Source organism: Argiope bruennichi, chromosome 2 (assembly GCF_947563725.1).
Source record: "Argiope bruennichi chromosome 2, qqArgBrue1.1, whole genome shotgun sequence".
Taxonomy (NCBI): domain Eukaryota; kingdom Metazoa; phylum Arthropoda; class Arachnida; order Araneae; family Araneidae; genus Argiope; species Argiope bruennichi.
In genome coordinates, this window is record NC_079152.1 from 87,750,545 (window position 1) to 87,771,946 (window position 21,402).

The following is a 21,402-nucleotide window of genomic DNA, read 5'->3' on the forward strand; positions in this document are numbered from 1 at the left end:
TGAGAATTACTTCAAAAAGAAAAACAAATACACAAGCAAATTGGAGGTTTTATCACTCAAATTTTTAAAAAAGTAAATTTTTAAATTTATTACAGGCTAAAAAGATTTTTTTACTACTTAAAGAAAAATTTTCTAAGTGAATATGGCTGTTAAAAAGCAATGAAATATATCACTATTTCAAAATCTACTTAGAATGAAATAAAATTATGCAAATTATTTTCTTGTTTTATAAAACAAATAACAGTAACAATTTAAGCACTTGTAATAATTTATTTTACATAGCTTTCATAAAAAATATACAAAATTGGAATGATGACAGATTAAGTAACTTATTATTTAGAATAACAATGACTATGGATGAGATTTATTTACGGATGTTCTGTCTTCATATAATTATTTCTACATCTGAATAATTTAAACAGAAGAGTTTATATTTACGTATATACCGAAGAAGTTTCTTTGGTTTATGTCTGTTTTTGTTGATTTTGGTACCACCAAACCACCTATCTATTTTGCTTTTTTCAATGAAGGAATTATTCTAAGACAACTGGTTTTATAAAATTCAGTGCAGTTTCTTAGTTTATCATAACACAAATTATATAATCAGGAAGTACTTTTTGTCTGTCTATGAATATAATAACTTAAAATTTATTGAAGTAGAGGATTTGAATTTGTTGTGAGGACTTTATACCAAATTTGGGTGAATTTTGAACAGAATCTGTCCATGGGAAGTTTGTTTGCCCATTTGTTAAAATGCAAGTGAACATGATTAAAACTGCATATGATCAAAATTATATTTCTGTGTTTTTCAATTTTCAGATTTAGAATCTGACTTACTTTTGAAAATGTATCAGGAGGCATTTATTTCATCAAAATAAGGGTGAGAATTAAGATGAAGGAGGAGATTAATTTTGCACAGTTTATTCATAACATTTGTCTCAAATTAAAACGTCAAAAATAATAAACGGAGGAAAATAAAATACATTTAATGGAATGGAAATTAAGATCAGGACAGCAAAAAATTGCAAAAATGTGCTCCTCTTACTGCACATCATCCCTTTACAAAGTAGAATTATCTTAAAAAAAAAAAAAAAAACTAGTCTTGGGATCTCGAAATAAAGAGTACCCTGAAAAGAAGAGTCTAAAGATAGATGTCGAAAATGCACATTCAGTTTTTGTCACTAAATAGCATAAAGCACCTGCTTTTGTATCATATATGCGCAAGTCAGAAGAGCAAGATAGTACTTCTGCTTATGCTGCCACTTTCTTTTTTTTGCTTTGCTCCAATCTCTGTAAAGTGAAATAAAAGGAATACTCAAGGTGATGGATCCAAGTTCAACAAATTTTGTAACAGAATGTCTCAACAGACATAAATAAATCTTCTCAATTCATGAAAACATTTAAGTAATAAGAATAGCAATTCATTTGCAGACAAAGTATGAGAAAAACCTGAAATTGAAGTAAAAACATCTTTAACAAACAATATAGAGTTCATTGTCTGCTAAGGAACAGAAACTCCTTTTTAGTTTATAAATGGGAGGGGGAGTTAAAGCACAACAATAAATAAATGTTGCAATTTCTTGGGCCAAACAAAAGGTATGAGATCTTTATTAGAATACACAAAAATGTTTGGGGGGGGCTTTCTTTGCCTTTCATACTTTGCACTAACAGAAAAAAAGAATACTGAAAAATTATTCCAAAGGACAGTATTGGAATTTGAGAAATAATGCATGTTTGAGAAGATATTAGTTTTTTTAAAAAAAACTCCATTTTAAATCTACTTGAAAATTTATGAATACTTGTATCTTTAGAACAAAAAATCAACAGGAGAAAATAGATATCAGAGTTTCCTGGATGATGTAACTACTATTGGTGATACTTTAACTACCATACAAAATCCTAGCCATCACATACTTTCAATTGAATGCATTATACAGAAATTGATTGCCATAATGTTATTATCAAGTTACTTATTATGATCCTACATTTGCAAGAAAAATAACATCAATTAACCTGTTAAACAATTTTTATTGAAAATTATATTACTGCTATTTTTAACATCAGAAACAATATTCTATTTTTCATATAATTCATTTTTCAAATGTTCAACTTATCCCTATCAATTTAAAAGTTTTTACCTTTTTATTTAGTTTCCCACTAATGAAACGCCCAAATGCTTTAAATTTAACAACCCAAACAAAGAAATTTTATGCAACATTCATGTTTTTTTCTTTCTTAAATGTTGAATTAAGAATTAAAATTTTAGATCATGTCACTTAAATATTTAACACAATAGAATGTACGAAACATGGGAAAGAATTCAGTAATAAAAATCTACCTTTTGTAACAATCTAAAATTCTTGCCATTTCCATATGTGTAGATGTACAATTTAACTGGCACAATTCAAGGCAAGAGATAAAAACAATCTCACTTTCAGGAAACCAACCAGCATCTGTTAAGAAGCTACCTATATAAAAGAAAATTTTGTTTTATAGCATAAATTATCTAGAAGTGTTAAAATTATTTTATTGAAAGAAACATTTTTATGCTAAACAAAATACATACCAAGTAAAAAACCAAGATCAACGACTTTATCCTTTTTTTCTGCAGTAGAATCTGATGTATCTATACATTTCTTCCGATATCCATCAGCCAATTTATATGCTATTTGATAACCATGATCCATCAAAGCTTGGAAACAATTATGAAGAAGAAATCTGAAACATTTTTTTTTTTTTTGTAAATTTAAAAAATAATAATTTTAATAAATACTGAACAAGTTTATTACTAGTATCCTGAAAATTTTTATGAAGATTTCTTGAAAATATGATCTTATCTTAGAAATAATAATTTATTTTCCAAGCTTCAACAGTAATTTTTTTAACGCATTTTTAAATACATTTATGAGGGAAACAAAGGTACTTGCAAGAAAAGTAATTTTTAAAAAAAATATTTCAGTTGTTTGCATATTACTGATATTTTTGTCTAAAACAAAGGCATTAGTTATCATGCTTTGCTATCATAATAAATTAAAGGAAGAAACTTATCCACACATAAATTCCAATTTCATCAGAAATGAGGAGAAATCATTAAAACGGGTTATTTTCTTTTAATATAGTTATAATGTTATTAAATAGTGGAACAGATCGTAAAGTTTCAGTTTATGTTATCATAAAGATTAGTTTAAAAAAATACATTATCATCTTAATCCGTTAGTGTCTAGTGTTCTCTTAATAAAGTAGTTTCATTTCATTTCTGTGGCTTAATTAATCATATGTCATTTTTTTATTTTAACTATATCATACATCTTAAATTTCTTATATCTAAAAAGAGTTAATTGGCCTCCAAAAATTTATAACCGATTTATTTGCTTCATGTTTCTCAACTGCTTGAGAATTGGATTTTTAATGTATTGCATTATTTTTCTATAAATTGCATACATTCCACAACAGTTATTATTCATGCTTTACACATTTTGAAATTGTTTTTCAATCTCTTTTTTGAATTTTAAAAATATAAATTATATTAAAGCCTCTTTAATTACAGTCACCCAATTTATAAATTAAATTGAATTCTAACAGCATATTTAAATTAAACTTGCCACCAATACTTCTAAAAAAAAAACCCTTATGCTATACCAGATTTTTTTTTTTATGACAGACTTTATATTTTGAATTCAAGATATATTAAAAACTACCCGATTTTGCAAATAAAAAATATTTGCATATTGTGTTTTTTCTTTTGTGAAAAATGAAAAAAATAGGCTTTTTCTTCAGCGTTAAATAACATAAAATTTTAAAAATCACTATTTCTAAAATGAAATATGATACACTGTAAAATATACACTGTTTTGACACAAATGCACTGAATGAATTTTGACACAATTATTTTTTTAATTATTGTATTATTAAATTATTTTAATTTATTATTTAATTATCGATTATTATATAAAAAAATTAAGCATTCTAAACTGAAATTTCCTTTAATATAGAAAATTCCTAATTAGTATGTTAAGTGAGACTACTTATGAATATTTGCAATAAGTTATAAAATCTAGATATATTGATATTTTTCGATAAATGTTGGACAATCTCATCGATGAAGTTCAGTCATTACTTAATTTTATTGCATATTGCTTGAGAGTTTATAATATATTTTCTTGCTTCAAATCAACTATGGTAAAGAAATAAAGAAATGCAAAGGATATTTATGCTGAGAGATAGCATTTCTTGCACAAAACAAATAGATGAGCTTATGAAGAAATTATGATCCCAAGCATGCAGAATATATAAGCTAGTAAAATATTTGATACTTATAAATATCACTTATGTAATTCTATGCAAAATATTACTTTAAGGAACTACATATCAAGAAAATGTCAAAAACAGATTAATGCTCCAAAGTTAAAACATAAAAGAACAGTAGATCTGTCGAGTAAAACAATCAATACTTTAAAGCATTATTGGATTATCAAACATAAGAAAGCTTAAAATTTAAACAATATATGACCAGCCACATTCGATTGTAAAACAGATAAAAGATTTGAATATTCATATACAATTTCTACCAAAGATATTTTTACAACAGATTTTTCTTCAACTGATTAAAAACAAACTAAAAGGAGCAGTAAATTAAGACTCGGATGAAAAAAACAAGTTAAAAGCAAATTATAGAAAGCATATTTATTAGATGAAGCCTGATATGCAATGTGAAAAAAATGTTCAATTTTAAAGAAAATGATTGACTACTTACCTTTTATCACTCACTTTAAGCACTTTATGAAACAAATCCAGATTTTCAAACTCTTTGCCTAGCTGATAGAGTAATCCATCTTTATACAACTGAAAATAATGCATAAAATTAAATATTAAATTGTCATACATGCTCCAGACAAATAGTTTAACATACTTACCACAGAAAGATACACACAATATTGAAAAATATAAAAATACAAATGAAAGTGACAATGAGAAAAGCAAATATGCACACACAAAAAAAAATGGTATGTTGAAAAAAAGAAAGCAAAATAGAAATTATGGAAATAATATGAAGGAACATTGCTTGTTAGGCTGAGAAATACCTCAAGATATTAAAAAGAAAGTTTTTGCTTCATAAATGGCAAAGTTATAAAACATTAAAAAAAAAAGTTGAATTTATCTCCCTTCCTACATTGCCTCATGTTTAAAATCACCCAAAATTAAAACTTTTTAAAATGAAAAAATATGCATAGATATACACATATAAAACATGATACACTTTGCTAAATTGGAGAAAACTGAACTGTTTGCACAGCTGTTTGCAATTTGTCAGGAAAGTATATGGTTGATGATTTTTTTAAAAAATTAAATGAATAAATTTAGTACATTATACACTGATACAGGTACTTTGAAGTGTGACAAAAGCAAAAAGGAAGAAATGGTGAAGGAGGATATACAATCTGAAATAATCCAGATTTTTATTAATACATAATTTCTTACATTTAGTTTCATCATTCTTTTTTTATTACTGGAGCTTAAAAATATTAACTTTTTTGAACTGATACATTTTGTACAAGCAATTGTATTTATTTTAATGGTTGATTAAATAGCATTTCAACAGATTTTGTATGAAATATTAATGGTCAGTAAGTGTAAATATTAACAATAAAGCAGAACTTTTTTTCATAAATACATAGGCTATCTAATTTCTAAATACAAAAACTCAATTTTGTAATGATTATTGTTTAAAAAAAGCAAAGTTGCAGGATAAATATTATGTCTAATGCTATTGAATGTAATCTAATTTAAGTCTATTATACTTCTGCCACCTTCACAAAAAATAATAAAAAATAAGATTGTATAAATAGTGTTTTTTAAAAATAATAATGGTGTAATATTATTAGAAATAATTATTGTTACAACAGAGTATGAAAAATCTTTAGAATGACTTGATTTAGAAAATTTTCTCCATTATGTATGTAAATATTAAAAACACATAAATTGCAAATATTATTCAAAATCTTAAAGAAAACACTTAAAATGCATTTATAATCACAAAAAGACTTTTCGCAGATCCTGAAGGTTACTTAAATTGAATGCCAACAAATTGAACTTTAACAAAATAAGTTTCTATCCAAATTATAACGTCTTTATTACAGTGAATAAAATATATCATTAATTTTTGCTTAAACTCATAGAACGATCTAATAATGTGGTATCTAGTAATTTATTTTAACAGCTTAAAGATGATATATCCAGCTGATTCCTATTGTAAGAGTTTCTACATGTCATAAATATCTTGATTCCTAATAATTTATAAAAATCCTACTTCCTTCTACAACACTGCATGTGAAAATTCTTCCAACATGCAGAATATTAGTTCTGTATTTTGCTCTTAAAAGAACAAATCCCCAACCAAACTCATTTTGTTTTTAGCAATCGCATTTTTCTCCTCACATTTGATTAATTTCAATATGACTCTTCTTTAGAATTTTAAAAATTTCTTCTTTACAATTTCAATGAACCAATAAATTTTTACTTCATTTTGAATTGATTATATATTTTTAATCATGCAAGTACTTTAACCCTTTAACATTAAGAAACATTTTTATAAATCATTTTTATTTATTATTATTATTTTAATTTTCAAAGCAATGATTGACTTTACATTTAAAACAGAGCTTGCACAATTAAATGAGCATAACTAAACTCTTGTGCCTCTTCTGCTGCTGATAAATAAAACAAAAAATAATCATTATGAAACTAAATTTTTTGATGTCAGAAAAAAATATTAGATAACTTATTCATTAATATTAATGACAAATGAAAGTACTTCAATGACAAGAGATATACTCCAATGAATTTTGGAGGCTCAAAATATAATGAATATACATTATAACTTTAAACAAGCAATTCCTGTGTGTATGTGAATAGATATTTTTTAGACATTAGATATTTTTAAATCCATTTTAATTTCCCAATTTTTATCTTAATTTAACTTATATTAACTTAATTCTAAAATTTTCTCTTATTTCCTGATCCAATTCCACCTTTTTTTAAAATTTAATTAATGCTAAATGAGTTCTGTAAAACTGCTTTAATCAGCACCTTCATATGAATGGATAAAAATATGATGAAGGGATAAAAATCTCCAATGAAGGGTTAAAATCTGTCATGCTTTGCAAATTCTTTTAAAAGATGCCTAACTTCTCTTTCCTAAATCGACACGTGTAACGAATCGCTATCAAAATCCTATTGTAAAAATTATCACAGGGAAAATTTCGCTCTCTTCTTCTCTTGTATCGCTTGTGAACGGACGTTAGTTTTATCGTCGCTTCTTGCTTGTACATAAATTGTGCCTCTAGGGATGGAATAAATGGGAAGTATTAAAAATTCAAAAGTGTCTAATTTCTTCAGTCATGAAACTGCTTAAAAATGTGTTTTACATTATAGTTAGCAATGTTATTATTATTATAGTTAGCAATGTAAAAATATCACTACATATATATTTCGTGTATCTTACGATAATATTTCGTATTCGTAAATTTATCTATATGAGTGTCTTGCCTGAAAATACGATATTTTACGCACACACGCACCACACACACACACACTTTTTTTATAACTATAAAGTTACCAATCTTTATATATCTGGGCTCCAAGATTAACATTAATATCACACTTAAAATATAGAGGAGAATTAAAGCTGCCAATAGATGCTTCCACGGATTAAAAAAATATTTAAAATCACATTTAATTAAAAGAAAAACAGTTATTAATTTATAAATGTCTAATCAGATCTATACTTACATACTCTTCAGAAACCTGGACAATGACACAAAAAGATAAAAATATTATTGGTATATCTTTGAGCGGTAGATACCAAGAGCTATTTTTTGGAGGAATACAAGTTGATGGCGTTTGGCACAGATGCTCAAATTTAGAACTTTACCGTGCCTACAAGGAACTAGGCGTCGTGAAATAGATAAAAATATAAAGGATTAAATGGGTTGACCACATTATTAGAATGAACAGGGAGCTACAGCGCAGAAAATATTCCTGGTCAAGCCCACTAGAACAGGAACTAGAGGCCGGCCCAACCTCAGATGAGTTGATTGTCTGGAAGGGCACTTCACCACTTTAAGAGTTATTAACTGGAAGACCATGGCCAAGAAAAGAGAGGTCTGGAAGAAAATTCTTGAGGACGCCAGGGCCCATCCGGTGCTGCCATGCTACTGATGAAGGATAAAGTCGCTAAGCCTGGAGTCACTGATCCAGCATCTGATCATCTAAAAAAGCTGATCGTAAAACTGTCTTTCCTACAATGGAACTACTTGTGCTGAGAAGCAGCATTACAGATTCGTAACATTGCTCCCCTCTTCAAGGACTGGCGCCCCGGCAGTCCCGCAACAATCAATAACTGGTACAGGTCACTGACAGATGTGAACAACCTTTGGTTCGGCGTTGGGCAACCTCCACAATTTCGCTGACGGCATCATTCACTATGTTGGCGATAGTAAAAGATCTTTCTGAATCCTTTCGCTGGGATGGGTGGGTCTAGGATCTCTTTTTCGTTTCAAATTATACATTCAAACTTAAACCCGCTTCTTAAAATATTCCAAGGAGCTAAACATCGTATCGTAACAGAACTCTCCGGGAAGAATTCTAATCAAGCTGGTCAATTACCCACTTTCAACTTGCTCCATCGAACCAACCAAATATCAGGATGTTCAACTGTACCTTCCGGAGTCCACTTAAAAGTCAAGAATTCTTCGCCGTCATCTCCAAACCTTTAGCAGTAATTTTTCCGCCTATTCCCGGCTCCTTCTCGACACTCCAGAACTATCCCTAGCTCTCAATACAAGATCCTTTAAAGAGCACATCTGCCTTTGCGGGAAAGGTTCCTCTGCGACGATATAATTTATCTGGATACACAGGCGATTGCTCAGCTCCTATTCGCATCACACTTCTATTCAAATCCACAACAAAGCTGAATTCTAGAAGGATATCCAGATAGAGACTATAAGAATCAGCGATTCCAGCCACAGCTTCATGAGAAGCAATCCAGAGGGAGATACCAAGAGGCTTGGAAATAAGTTGTCCCTTCGACCTCTGGGACAAATCCATTCTCAACAGGGTAGCATTAGCTCCTGTGTGTACAGACATCAAACACGGGTCGTCATAAACAGACCCATCCAAACAAAATTCATTTTCTCCACTCCCAAAAACCTGAATTTTCGATACTGATTCAGGAACTTTATTCGGAGAGGATAAGCTTTCTTTCTGCAAAATGGTGGCAATGGTAATGATAGCTAAACTGTAAAATGAATACTGTAATATAGCAGATTGTTTCAAATAACATGTTAAACTTCATGATTTTTTTTTTTTTATTTATATGACCATATCATATGTAGGTAAGATTGAAAAATATTCATATGTAATCAGTATTTGATTCGCTTCTAAATATTTTTTCCCGAAAAAACAAGATTTTACAAAAAAAAAAAAAAAAAAGTGCGAAGTGAAGCTTGGTTTTCCAGATATTTGGTATAAAGTTACTAAAATAGTATACGTTTATCATTTTTTTTTTTTTTTTTTTTTTTTTTGAGGAAGCTATAAAGAATAAATAACATACAGAAGATTTTTTTTTTCTGCAACCACCAATCCTGGTAACTCAAACTGATTATTAAAAGAAGTTATTACAGATATATATTTTTCTGTCATAATTAATAATTTTATATTAAATCAAAGAATAACAATCAAAAATTTACTAAATTTTATGAATCATTAATATTAGCATTAATAATCAAGTATATCAAATGTTAAATAAAAATAATGTATCCTTTCTCTTCCATTCTAATCAATGTAACTGATTTGAAAAAGATTTTTTTAACCATATTATGGTAATTTGAACATTAATTGTCATAAAAATTAAATTGCAGTAAAAGGTTTGATCAATCTCATCAAAGTCAAAATTTTAGTTTTAAAAAAAAATGCAACTAATACGAAATTGAGAAATTAGTCAAGAAAGAACTAATATTCTAAGCAAATAATGAAGTGTCATGGATGAAAAAAAATAATAATGTTTAGAAAATTTGGCAATTACTCAACCTCTCATTGAAAGAAGCTAAATTCATATAAAATTACATTCTAGAATAAATTAAAAATAGAGCAATTTAAAATAATGCAATTTAAAATTTAATTAATTCTTACTTTTAGTCATCAATTCTTATATACACATACATTATGTAATCTTAAAAAGAAATTTTTATTCATATTCACTTAAAAAAAAAAAAAAAAAAAAAAAAGACACCCCATTAATTACAACTACCAAGAATTCCATAAAAAAGTATTGTTATTTCAAGTCAATGATATATAAAAATAAATATTATCCCGATTAAAATAAAATTTCTTATTCAAATAGCTCATTTAAAAAAAATAGTTAAAATGCAGTATTCTGAGCATAAAAATTGCTATGGGGGGGATCTTGATGTTTATCTTTACAATGATGGTTAAAAATTCAACTCATCATCACGTTAAAATTCATTTTCATCCATCACTACAAAGTCTATGGCAATCAAATGAGAAAAAAATATTTTTATTTCTTATTGCAATATTTATTTTATCATGATTCATTTATTTTATTATAAACAACCAATGGCAGTTTAAATCTGTACAAATTTACAGATCTATTAAAATAAAATCCTTTTCTTTTAATTAAATAATGTAAAAAAAAAACAATGCAAGCAATAAAATGACTAATGCAATGCTACCACAAAAATTTGAATCAAGAAAAACTCACTAAATCAAGCAAGAGAAAATGATAAATTTGAAACTAAAATAGGCAAAGAGTGATTTATTTATTATATTTAAAAAATTAAATAAATAGTTCATAATACAAAATAAAACCGTGAAATGTTAAAAAATAATGTTCATTGATGAAAATTTAATAACTTTATAATATTTACACTAACCTTAACTTTTTTAAAAATCAACAATTAAGAACTTTTTATTATTTATCTTTATTGGGTACACTAAATAGCAATCAAGTATGCAAGTAAATCAGAAGTCTCAAAAAGTTATTAATTCATGATCACTGTGGATAATATAGCTGTATTTAACTAAGGAAAAAATTATAATTTATAGACTTGACTTAAAGTAAACAAAATAAATTCGTCTTACAGACAATTTAACATTATATTAATAAGGAATTGATTAGGCTGGATAAAAATTTGATTTGCAGATAAATTAGAATTAAAAACATTCAAATTAGCAAAATTACCCAGTTCAGTCATAAATCTATAAGGGTTTGTTCTACTTCAAATTCCTTTTCCCACAAATGTTGCAATCTGAATATATCAAATTATATCAGTTGCTGATAGACCAGTTTACTAGCTTGCCCTATGGTCCCTTTACATGTAGGATAGTACTGACCCTCTTCACAGGATGTGTTTGTGGGGAGGAGAAAGGAAAAAACTTATACTTGCAGAGAATTGCTAAAACTAAAAAAAAGAATTTCTCAAATAGTTATAAATTTTACATTGCAAACAACCACTTCTGTGAAATGTCTGTGTGAGAGGACTATTTAAGTTTTTTTTATGATTGCTGAGGTTCATGGCAAAGTGGAAGGAAAGCTGTCCCTGTTCAGGAAATGGTAGTCCTCGAAAAGGTGGTTAAATTATTTTTACACTTCTGTAAAACTGATGGCTGAAAAAAAAAGACCAAATAGGTCAGCAAACAAATTCAAAAACATGAAAAAGAAAATCTTATAAATCTTATATTATCTATAAAGATACGAATACTTGAATTTGTTATAAATAAGTTCAACTACACTTTTTGTAGCACTCTAGAGAGCAGCAATATCAGAAATAATTATTAAAGGTCAGTCCTATCATCACTTATAATGTTCATATTTCAATATCTCTACCTTAGTATTCTTATTACTCAAGTTCAAGAGATGTGACTACACACTGAAATTAATAGTGTGTGAAGACATTTACTTCAAATTTCCGATAAGTTGAAGGAATAAAAAATAATGTTCATTCATCAAGGCATCAAAATATAGAATTATCTAAATTTGTTTTAAGATAATTCTATATTTTGTTATCTAAATTTGTTTTTAATGTTAAATAACATTCCCAAATAGGATAAATCAAATACTAACAGCATTTCCTCATAATTTTTTAAAAATCAGAAGTTTAAAAAAAAGTCATCCGATTTAAAACATTTCATTAAAATTCTAAATATAAATTTTTTAAATTAATTTTCCTAATGCTTTATTTTCTTAATCTTTTTCCTACTTTATATATATATATATATATATATATATATTTCAGATTGTGAAAGAAAAAATTTAAATAATTGGGTTGCCATTTCAATTAAAATGAGATTGTATAAGAAAACTGCAGAAACAAAGATAATCTCTTTCTAAAATAATAATAAATCTTAATGCTTGAAACCAAATTTAAATATCATGTTTATATATATCTCACTTTTTTTTCCAAAAAGAACAAAAACTCCCAACCCAACATATATTCATACATTAACCATTTCCTATTCAAAGATTAGAAAAAGGACAACAATTATAAAATCCCCTTTTAAAAAAATCCAACTTAAAACCAAAAAAATTATTGCAAACATAACAACTTGTTTCCTTTCAGAACTATAGAAGGCAGCATGATTGATATATTATAATTTCCAGGGTATAATCAGGGGATTATCTGTTTAAAAAACTTGAAAATCATCACTGTAAATGTCCCTAATAACACCAGCCTGCAACAATCTCTTGTTTTAAAAGTAATAGTTGTTTTTAATGTATTTTCACATGCTTATTTCAAAAATAATATCAGTTTTTACGTATCACGTACAGTTTTTTTGAAAAGTAAAATTTTTAAATAAGTAAAAATACACAGATTTTTTGCGATTTGGATAGGATAAATTAATAAAGTATATATGATTATTTGTTTAAATAAATTCTGAAAACCTCTTACTTCATTGAAATTAAATAATACATTTATATTGAATAAATACTTATAATTGTATGAATTAGGAGATAATATTCCTTATAATCCGAATGATTGGCGACTATTTATAGATTCCTCAAAGAGGAGTCAAAAAGCAGTTTTATTGCATAACGAATCTAAACTTGCATCAGTTCCAGTTGCACATTCCGTTTTCATGAAAGCAACATATGAAAGTATGGAGATGCTTCTCACTAAAATAAAATACACTGAACACAAGTGAGCATTATGTGGTGACTTAAAGGTTATAGGTCTGTTTCTCGGGCAACAAAGTGGATTTACTAAATTTCTGTGCTTTATTTGTGAATGGGACATAGAAAGTCATTGGATAAAAAAAGATATGGCCGAAGAGACAAGAATGGATTCCTGGTAAGAAGAATATTTTAAATGAATATTTAATAGATCCACAAAATATTTTATTGCCCCCACTTCATATAAAATTGGGACTCGTAAAGCAGTTTGTGAAAGCTTTGGATAAAGATGGAAAATGTTTTGAGTATCTTATATTGAAGTTCCCAAAATTGTCTAGCGCTAAAATTAAAGAAGGTGTATTTGATGGAACACAAATAAAGAAATTAGTTAAAGATTCTAATTTTGAACAATGTATGACAAATAGAGAAGCAGGCTTGGGTTGCATTTAAAGATGTCGTAGAAGGTTTTTTGGGAAATGAGAGAAAAGAAAATTACAAAGAACTTGTAACTGAGTTATTACGCACTTATCTTTTGGAGTGCAGTATGAGCATTAAAATTCACTTCCTTCACTCACATTTGGAATACTTCCCAGACAAGTTAGGAAAAATGAGTGACGAGCAAGGTGAAAGATTCTACCAGGATATAAAGGAGATGGAACGCAGATATCAAGGACGGTGGGGTGTTAACATGATGGCCGATTACTGTTGGTCTTTAAAAAGAGACAGTGACGTGGAGCATAAACGAAAAACCCAAAAAAGAAGCTTCTTGACTTCAAGAAAAACACAAAAGTTATCATAATATTGTAAATGAACAGCATTATTGTGTTTAGTTAATAGTAACTACAGTTGCAACTATATGCATTATACTGCATTTTGTTAATTTTTTCATCGTCATTTGTAAAAAATCCTTACGTGTTACATAAAATTTAGTTTGCATTTTGGAATGACATCATCGTTGCTGATATAAATAAATTAAAATTTTACAAACAAAAAAAATTTCTTTTTTTTGCAGGCTGGTGTAATCTAAGAATTATATGACAAAGAGGGTTAACTGCTTTTTTTTTTTTTTTTTTTTTTTTTTTTTTTTTGTCAGGGCTACAAGTAGCACCTGCAGATTATATGCTGCTGCAGATAACATGCAGGAAATTACAGTAGGTTCTTTTATAGGATTAATTTCATATATATATTTCCCAATTGGTTCCAGGACACCAATTTTTATTTTAAACACATGATTTTTGTTAAAAAAAAAACCTCTTTACAATCCAATAAAAAAAGTAAATCATATTCTTTGATATCTAAAATATTATTTTGTAAAAGATTCAAATTTATTTCTGTATATATCCATAAAATTGTCGAGACAATGTCCTCTATAGAATACCATCTCCAACTTAGCACAGAAAACATTTTCAATGTGTAAAATGTACAGCATTTCTCAATGCACACCAATACTATTACATACTTTGATCAATTTTATTCAAAATAGTGGAAACACTTTAAATTTATATAATTTAAAAAAAAAAATTATCTCTATATATTAAAAAACAATAACTTGGGACAGAAAATGTTCTTGTTATTTATTATTCGCTTGGTGACTAGCTGATCTGCCAGGAATATTAATTTTCAAATAAATTATTTAGATGTGTCCATGATTTTGCAAAATTGCTTAATATTTAAGACATATTATTTCAATTGTCTTAGTTTAGTTCTTTTTATTGCATAAAAGCCTTTCTAATATTATAGAATGAAATCCCATAACATTATAGGAGCCTTTAAAAATGTATTAACCAGTTCATTTATTTTCTAAATTTCACGATATAGTGACTTCACTTTTTTTTTTTTTTTAATCTGTCTTATAAACTATACAGATATTAAACAAAAATCCTTTCCAAGCTTCATATAATGGAAGAAAATCCTGCAATTAAATATTTGTAGAAGCAAAAATAGAATAGAATATCAGAGTGGCAATGTAATCTATTGTTAGAAATTAATCACAAATTAAAAAAAAATTGACAAAATTATTAAATTGGTATCATTAATTTTTTTTTTTTTTTAAACAGTGTGAAATTCATTTTTATGCAATAATGTTTTTGGAAATTATCAAGGAAAATAACAAAATTCAGTTTAATTTATAATTTATTAAAATTTCAAGAAATTTACTGCAAGATGCATGTTTCCTCCCTCCAAGCTATACATGTTCCAATTTTGATAGCTGTAAATCAAACGATTTGGTCAGCAAAGCATCAATTTTCATTATAATTAGTATAGATAGTCACAATGCAACAATCAAATGTAAACATCAGACTCTTTCACTGGCCATTTTTTACAGCCCTGTCAATTAACTCCATTCAGTGATAGGAAATAATATGTAAAAGAATTCAAGAAATAGGTAAACAGAAAATGAAAACAGGATAAACATCAGCAGATGGACAAACACTATGACTTACTATGAAAATGGATGAACATAATTTCCAAAACTATTATCTCACAAAAGTGGTTTTTGCATTATTGAAAACTCAAACAATTACCTTTTTGATGTCATACTTAATTTCTGTAAAGAAATTATTTTTAATACAAAATCTATTAGATTTTTAACATTATGATGAAATTCAAACTCATCTATCAAAACATTGAATCATGTGCTTTTGCCGATATTAAAATTAAGACAAAAATTGCTTCTATTGTCTGGTGTCAATGTCCAGATCTGGTTTAATTTGCATCTACAGTACTCTGTAGCAGATTCATTCAATTACATTTATACTTGTCACATATATCAAATAAGAGTGCAATTTTTTTTAAATGTAAAATTCACTTTAATAGTTTAAGAACCTAAAATTTTTTTATGTTAAACAGTTGGTCTCCAAGGACAACTAGCTTTAAAAATAAAAAAATATTTAGTTTTAATAACAAAAAATATTTTTTTACATATTGGTTAATTTCAATATTTAGATTAAATTGCAAAGATTATTATCAAAATTTACATACATTACATCTAGTTTATGTATTTTGTAAGAGATATATAAATGTTCTATTTTTAATTTTTTAGAATATAAATAAAAAATTATGAACTTAAGATATTCATATTGCCCTCAAACAAGGACATCCTTCTCTATAGAAAGTCATTTAAATTTTGTTAAAGAGGTCATTCTATGTTTAGACTATCAACAATTCCTATTCGTAGAAGGTTTTTATCTTTTCAACCATTTCTACTTCAATTGTACAAAAAAATTAACAACTTGTTTGGTAAATGTTAAAAAGAACTTGTAATAACTTCTAAAATTTTTATTACAAATTTCAGAATGAAAATTCACAAGCAAATAGAAAATATAGAAAAGATTATTCCAAACAGTCACACAAATCAAATTAAAATCCATTTTACAAATAAAGTAATGCGAAGGAAATGAAATTTTGCATCTATATTACAATTTAAACTGGTTGCCAATTTATAAAATTTTATTTATTGAAAATTGTTAAGTGCTGCAATAAAAAAAAAAAAAAATTGTATTCTTTAATCAGCAATTGGTTGCATCATCAATAAGCAAGAAATAAATTGCATCACATGCCAAAAAACAGTAATCCTAAGGCATTATTTATTAAATGATAGGTAAGCTGCAAGATTTAATACTTATACAGTTGTAAGTAAAATAAAAAAGAGAATTTAAAAAAAATACTAGAAACATCATTAACAATTTTGAAAAATAGTTTTAACTGCACTGCAAATTTTACCATATTGCTGCAATTAACATTCTGAAAAACTCTAAAAAATTATCACAGAATTAAAAAGATAACTATACAAATAGTATATTTATTTTATTAGGTATTGTTGGATCGACACTGTCAAAAACTGAGCTTATTAATAATTTCATTATAAATAAAGCCATAAAACTATAATAATTTTTAAAAGTTGTTAAAATGGCAGAAAATGTTTAGAATGTCTATAGGCATTGCAAATATTTACATAATTACATATGGATGCGCATTACCTCATTTTATACATACAAGATACGCTTTTTTTAAATAATCCCAAATTCTGGAAATTATTCAAAATAAAAATATTCAATTTAATATATATCCTAAGAAATTAAAGCTTAATAATAATTTTCATGAAGACCAATAATGGAACACATCACTTAGGTCTTTCATGGAGACTTACTTTGTAATATACATCAAAAATAACACAGCCATGAAAAGTCCTGACGTCTTTTTCATACGTTGAATAATTAGTAACAACAGAAGAAATTGAATAATTGTATAGGGAATCAGGCATCCAGGCTAAAGGCTGAGCCATTCTTTATCTAAATTTGGCTAAATTTTTAAACCATAATACTACTTCTCAATGTCAAGACGATATTTCGTCTTGATTTTCGTTTCGTCAATTTGCCAGAACGAATTAAGTCAAAACAATTTCCGAATGGTTACAGTTAAATTTCATTGACAAAGAAAGTAGAATTTTTGTTGTGTACAATAGTGCATTGTTCAGTATAATATTATATTAACAAAAATTTTGAAGAAATGTAAATTAAATCTGCAGGGGGGCAAAGAATGTATGGCATAGCTCACTCGCATAGCAACGATTATAGTTTTCCAAGATTTCAAGTTGCGTGTTAAGGTTTTCATTGAATCTAGAACGGAGATGGAATTGAAATGTATAACCAAATTTGCATGTTTTTGGCATGTAAAAAAAAAAAAAAAAAAAAAAAATCCTTTCTGCTCTATATTACAAAAATTAAGATATCTATAGCCTGAAATAATATTAATAATTATTAATTAATATTTTAAGGGAGGGGTTGCCCAAACACGTTGTAGAAACTGTCATAGAAAAGAAATCGAAAAAGAATGAATTAAAAAATAAATTGGTTTTTTTTTCCCGTTTACACCGTCCCGAAAAACTAGAAAGAAAAAAAAATATCGCAATTCTTTTATTGAAAAAAAAAATTCATTAAAGATGTAGTTAAAAAAATTAATATCGCAAGCTGAAAAACAAAAATAGAAATCTTATAATCTAAGTTAATGCTTTCAAACTCAATCCTTACAAGGAAAAAGTACAGTTTGGAAAAAATGAGTAAGAGATGATCTTCACGTTAATGGAATTTTAAATAGACAGATTAAAAATTACTAATTAGAATTAAGTAAATACATACATGCCAATGATGATTTGTGTTAAGGAAGGATAGAATTCGATTCTAAAATAAAATATCTGCAACTGCATTGGTGATTCCCATCAAAAATTTCTGTGCCCTTTCAGAATTCTGTTTCTGTATTATCGTTCATGATATTTTTAATATTCCTTGAGAATTCTTACGATTCTTATTCTAAAAATATACTTTTAAAATATTTTTTTAAAAATTGATTAAGTATAGAAATACACATTTATACGGTGAAAAATTGTATGTATAAAAAATATTATTATTATTATTTTTAATTTTTAGATGATATAACAATTATTTTTACACTGTATTATTTTCGAAAGTTATAGTAGAAAAATTTCAAATTTCGCTTGATTTTTAATTAATTAAAATTTCAAAAAGTACCTCCCAAGTGCACGTTTTCACTCGTTAAAGTGTATTTGCACGACATTTGGTTATTTTAAGTGAAACGACCAGGCATGTAGAGTGCCAACACATACATACACACACATGCTCGCGCACGCACAAATATTTATTATAAACTAACCGACTTTGATGATTTGGTGGTTTCTCGGAATTGATGTTTGTTAAAATTTTCTATTTTATATTATACTAAATATTTTATTTACTTGCTATCTTAAATAATTCTTTCAGCAAAGTATTTTTATGCTTCAAATTTAAATATAGTCATATAACTCAAGCTATTATAGAAATCTTAAGCATTTGGTGCATTGTACAACGTATTCTCTAATTAATCTCTACAACATATTCTCTCTCTCTCTCTCTCTCTCTCTATATATATATATATATATATATATATATATATTGTTACGAATCTGTGCTGCTGCTTCCCAGCATAGTTGGTTCCATCATCAGAAAGACTGTTTTACAGTCATCTGTATTGGACGGAGTCCGGGTGTCGCGTCGGAGGTCTCAGAGCTTGGCGATGAATTTGGCGATGTTGGCGCCAAAATAGATTATACCCGAAACATCGAGAATTTTCCCGATCCGTCCATTAGGAACCGAGATACGTCTCGAAAGTTCCTGATTGGTTGAGGGGCTTCTAGCTCCGCCTTCTGAGACCTATAAAAGGAGGCAATCTGCAGCTACCGGGGGGTAGTCTGCTAATCTCTGAAAACGAGTCTTCTAGAGATTAACACAGAGCAGCGATGGAGTCAAGCCAGTGCTGAACTAAGCTGTGCGCTACTGTCTGCAGTACAGTCTTGTTGTGTGCACGTCTCGGCTGAAGATAATTGTCTTCTCTGTGCTGTATATAGTTGTCGTCTTTGTACTGTCTTGTATATATATATATATATATGTGTGTGTGTGTGTGTGTGTGTGTGTGTGTGTGTGTGTGTGTGTGTGTGTGTGTGTGTGTGTGTGTGTGTGTGTGTATGTGTGTGTGTATATATATATATATATATGTGTGTGTGTGTGTGTATATATATATATATATGTGTATATATATGTGTATATATATATATATATATATGTGTGTGTGTGTATATATATATATATATATATATGTAAAATCCAGAATTAATTTTACTTTTAAGAAGATTTAAATGAAGTAAATAATTATGCTTCAAAAAGTTATGAAGTTTTTTATAATAGTCCTTTTTTAAAGGCTCTAAATTTTGTAATGGCCCTTTTTTCGTAAGGCGAATTTTGCAAAATATTTCTTGAGCTTGAAACTTTTCACCTTGGCGCATGAGACGATAAGGCCATTGACATGGAAATAAAATTAGGTGTTTAGCAGTTACATTGACCCATAATAATAAAATATCAAAAATATTTCGAGTGAGAGAGATAAATTAAAATACAAAAAGCAGATTTTTATGTAAGATGCTTTTTCCAAAATCGGTTCATAGTCATGTCAGTGTGGAAAAGCTAAAATAACACTTTTCACATAGATAAGGCGACAAGGTCTCTTGACGTTCTTTTTATATATAATGTCTCGTAAATTACACAGATATTAAACAGAAATCTTGCTCTTTATTTTCAACAATGGAAAAAAAATCACGCGATTAAATAAACAAAATTTCCATGAAACAATGAAAACGGTTTGAACTTTAAGGCAACAATGCAATCTATTGTTGGAAATCAGGCAAAATATTAAAAGAGTTATTCCAAAACTCAGCAGCAATTTGTACAATTATTAAATTGATATCATGAAAAATATTATTTTTAAATTTTGAAAGAGTGTGTAAATTTTTTTGTTATAATATTTTCGGAAGTTATTGCAAAAAAATGCCAAAATTTTGAATTTTGATTAATATGCTAATTAAAATCTCAAAAAAAGTTACTCCGAGATGACATTCCGAAATTCCAAGGTATACATGTGCCAATTTTCGTAGCTGTATGTCAAACGGCCTAGCTGTTTATAACATATACACACACATGCATCTTCGTTATCAGTATAGATAGAGATAAAAATAACGTTTTTAAAAAGCTTTCTATAAAATATTAAACTTTAATACTCGTACATTAAAACATTTTCAAAGTAAAAAAAAAAAAAAGAAAGAAAAAGCTTTCTTTCCCCTCTTTTTTTTTAGCTGTAAGTATGAATCATGCTAAAAATAGACTTAATTAGCTTTTGAACTTCACTAATCAAAGTTTTAAACAATTGCATTGTAGCAAATTGTTCATTGTTAAAGAGAAAAAATATTGTTAAAAATTAAGCAAAAAATTTTTGTTTCTATTTTGGATAAAATTGCATGAAAATTAAATTGGTATAGTTGAAAATTTCTAAAATTTTAAAATTACTTAAAATTTGGTTTTGTACAGTAATATTTTCTGGAGTTATCGTGAGCAAACGCCAAAATGTCGTCTAACTTTTAATCAATTAAAATTTCAAATAATATCCCTTCGAGGATCGCATACCCGTTCTCTAAAGCATATCTACAACAAATTTGTTTGATCAAACAATCTGAGTTGTAGAACGCTAGTTTTATTATGCTATAATATTTTTTATCATTCGATTTTAACATCATAATTTTTATGAGGCTAAAATTATTATGAGCTTCAAATATTAGTTAATTGCGGGATGGAATATGCATCATGCTTAATGTAAAAATTGTTCAAACAGCTTTA

The 21,402-nt window shown here is 27.4% G+C and overlaps 1 protein-coding gene across 1 annotated transcript in view; it reads right to left on the reverse strand.

Annotated features, from left to right (window-relative positions):
- LOC129991794 (amyloid protein-binding protein 2-like) overlaps positions 1–17,589 on the reverse strand; it is a 34,044-nt gene extending 16,455 nt beyond the window's left edge. Inside the window, exons 1-4 of the mRNA XM_056098260.1 lie at positions 17,337–17,589; positions 4,754–4,842; positions 2,567–2,718; positions 2,339–2,468 (exon numbers count right to left, since the gene is read on the reverse strand). Of these exons, the coding sequence (XP_055954235.1) occupies positions 2,339–2,468; positions 2,567–2,718; positions 4,754–4,842; positions 17,337–17,471 (506 nt within the window). The 5' untranslated portion in view covers positions 17,472–17,589. The remainder of the gene's footprint in view (positions 1–2,338; positions 2,469–2,566; positions 2,719–4,753; positions 4,843–17,336) is intronic.
- Between the last annotated feature and the right edge of the window lie 3,813 nt (positions 17,590–21,402).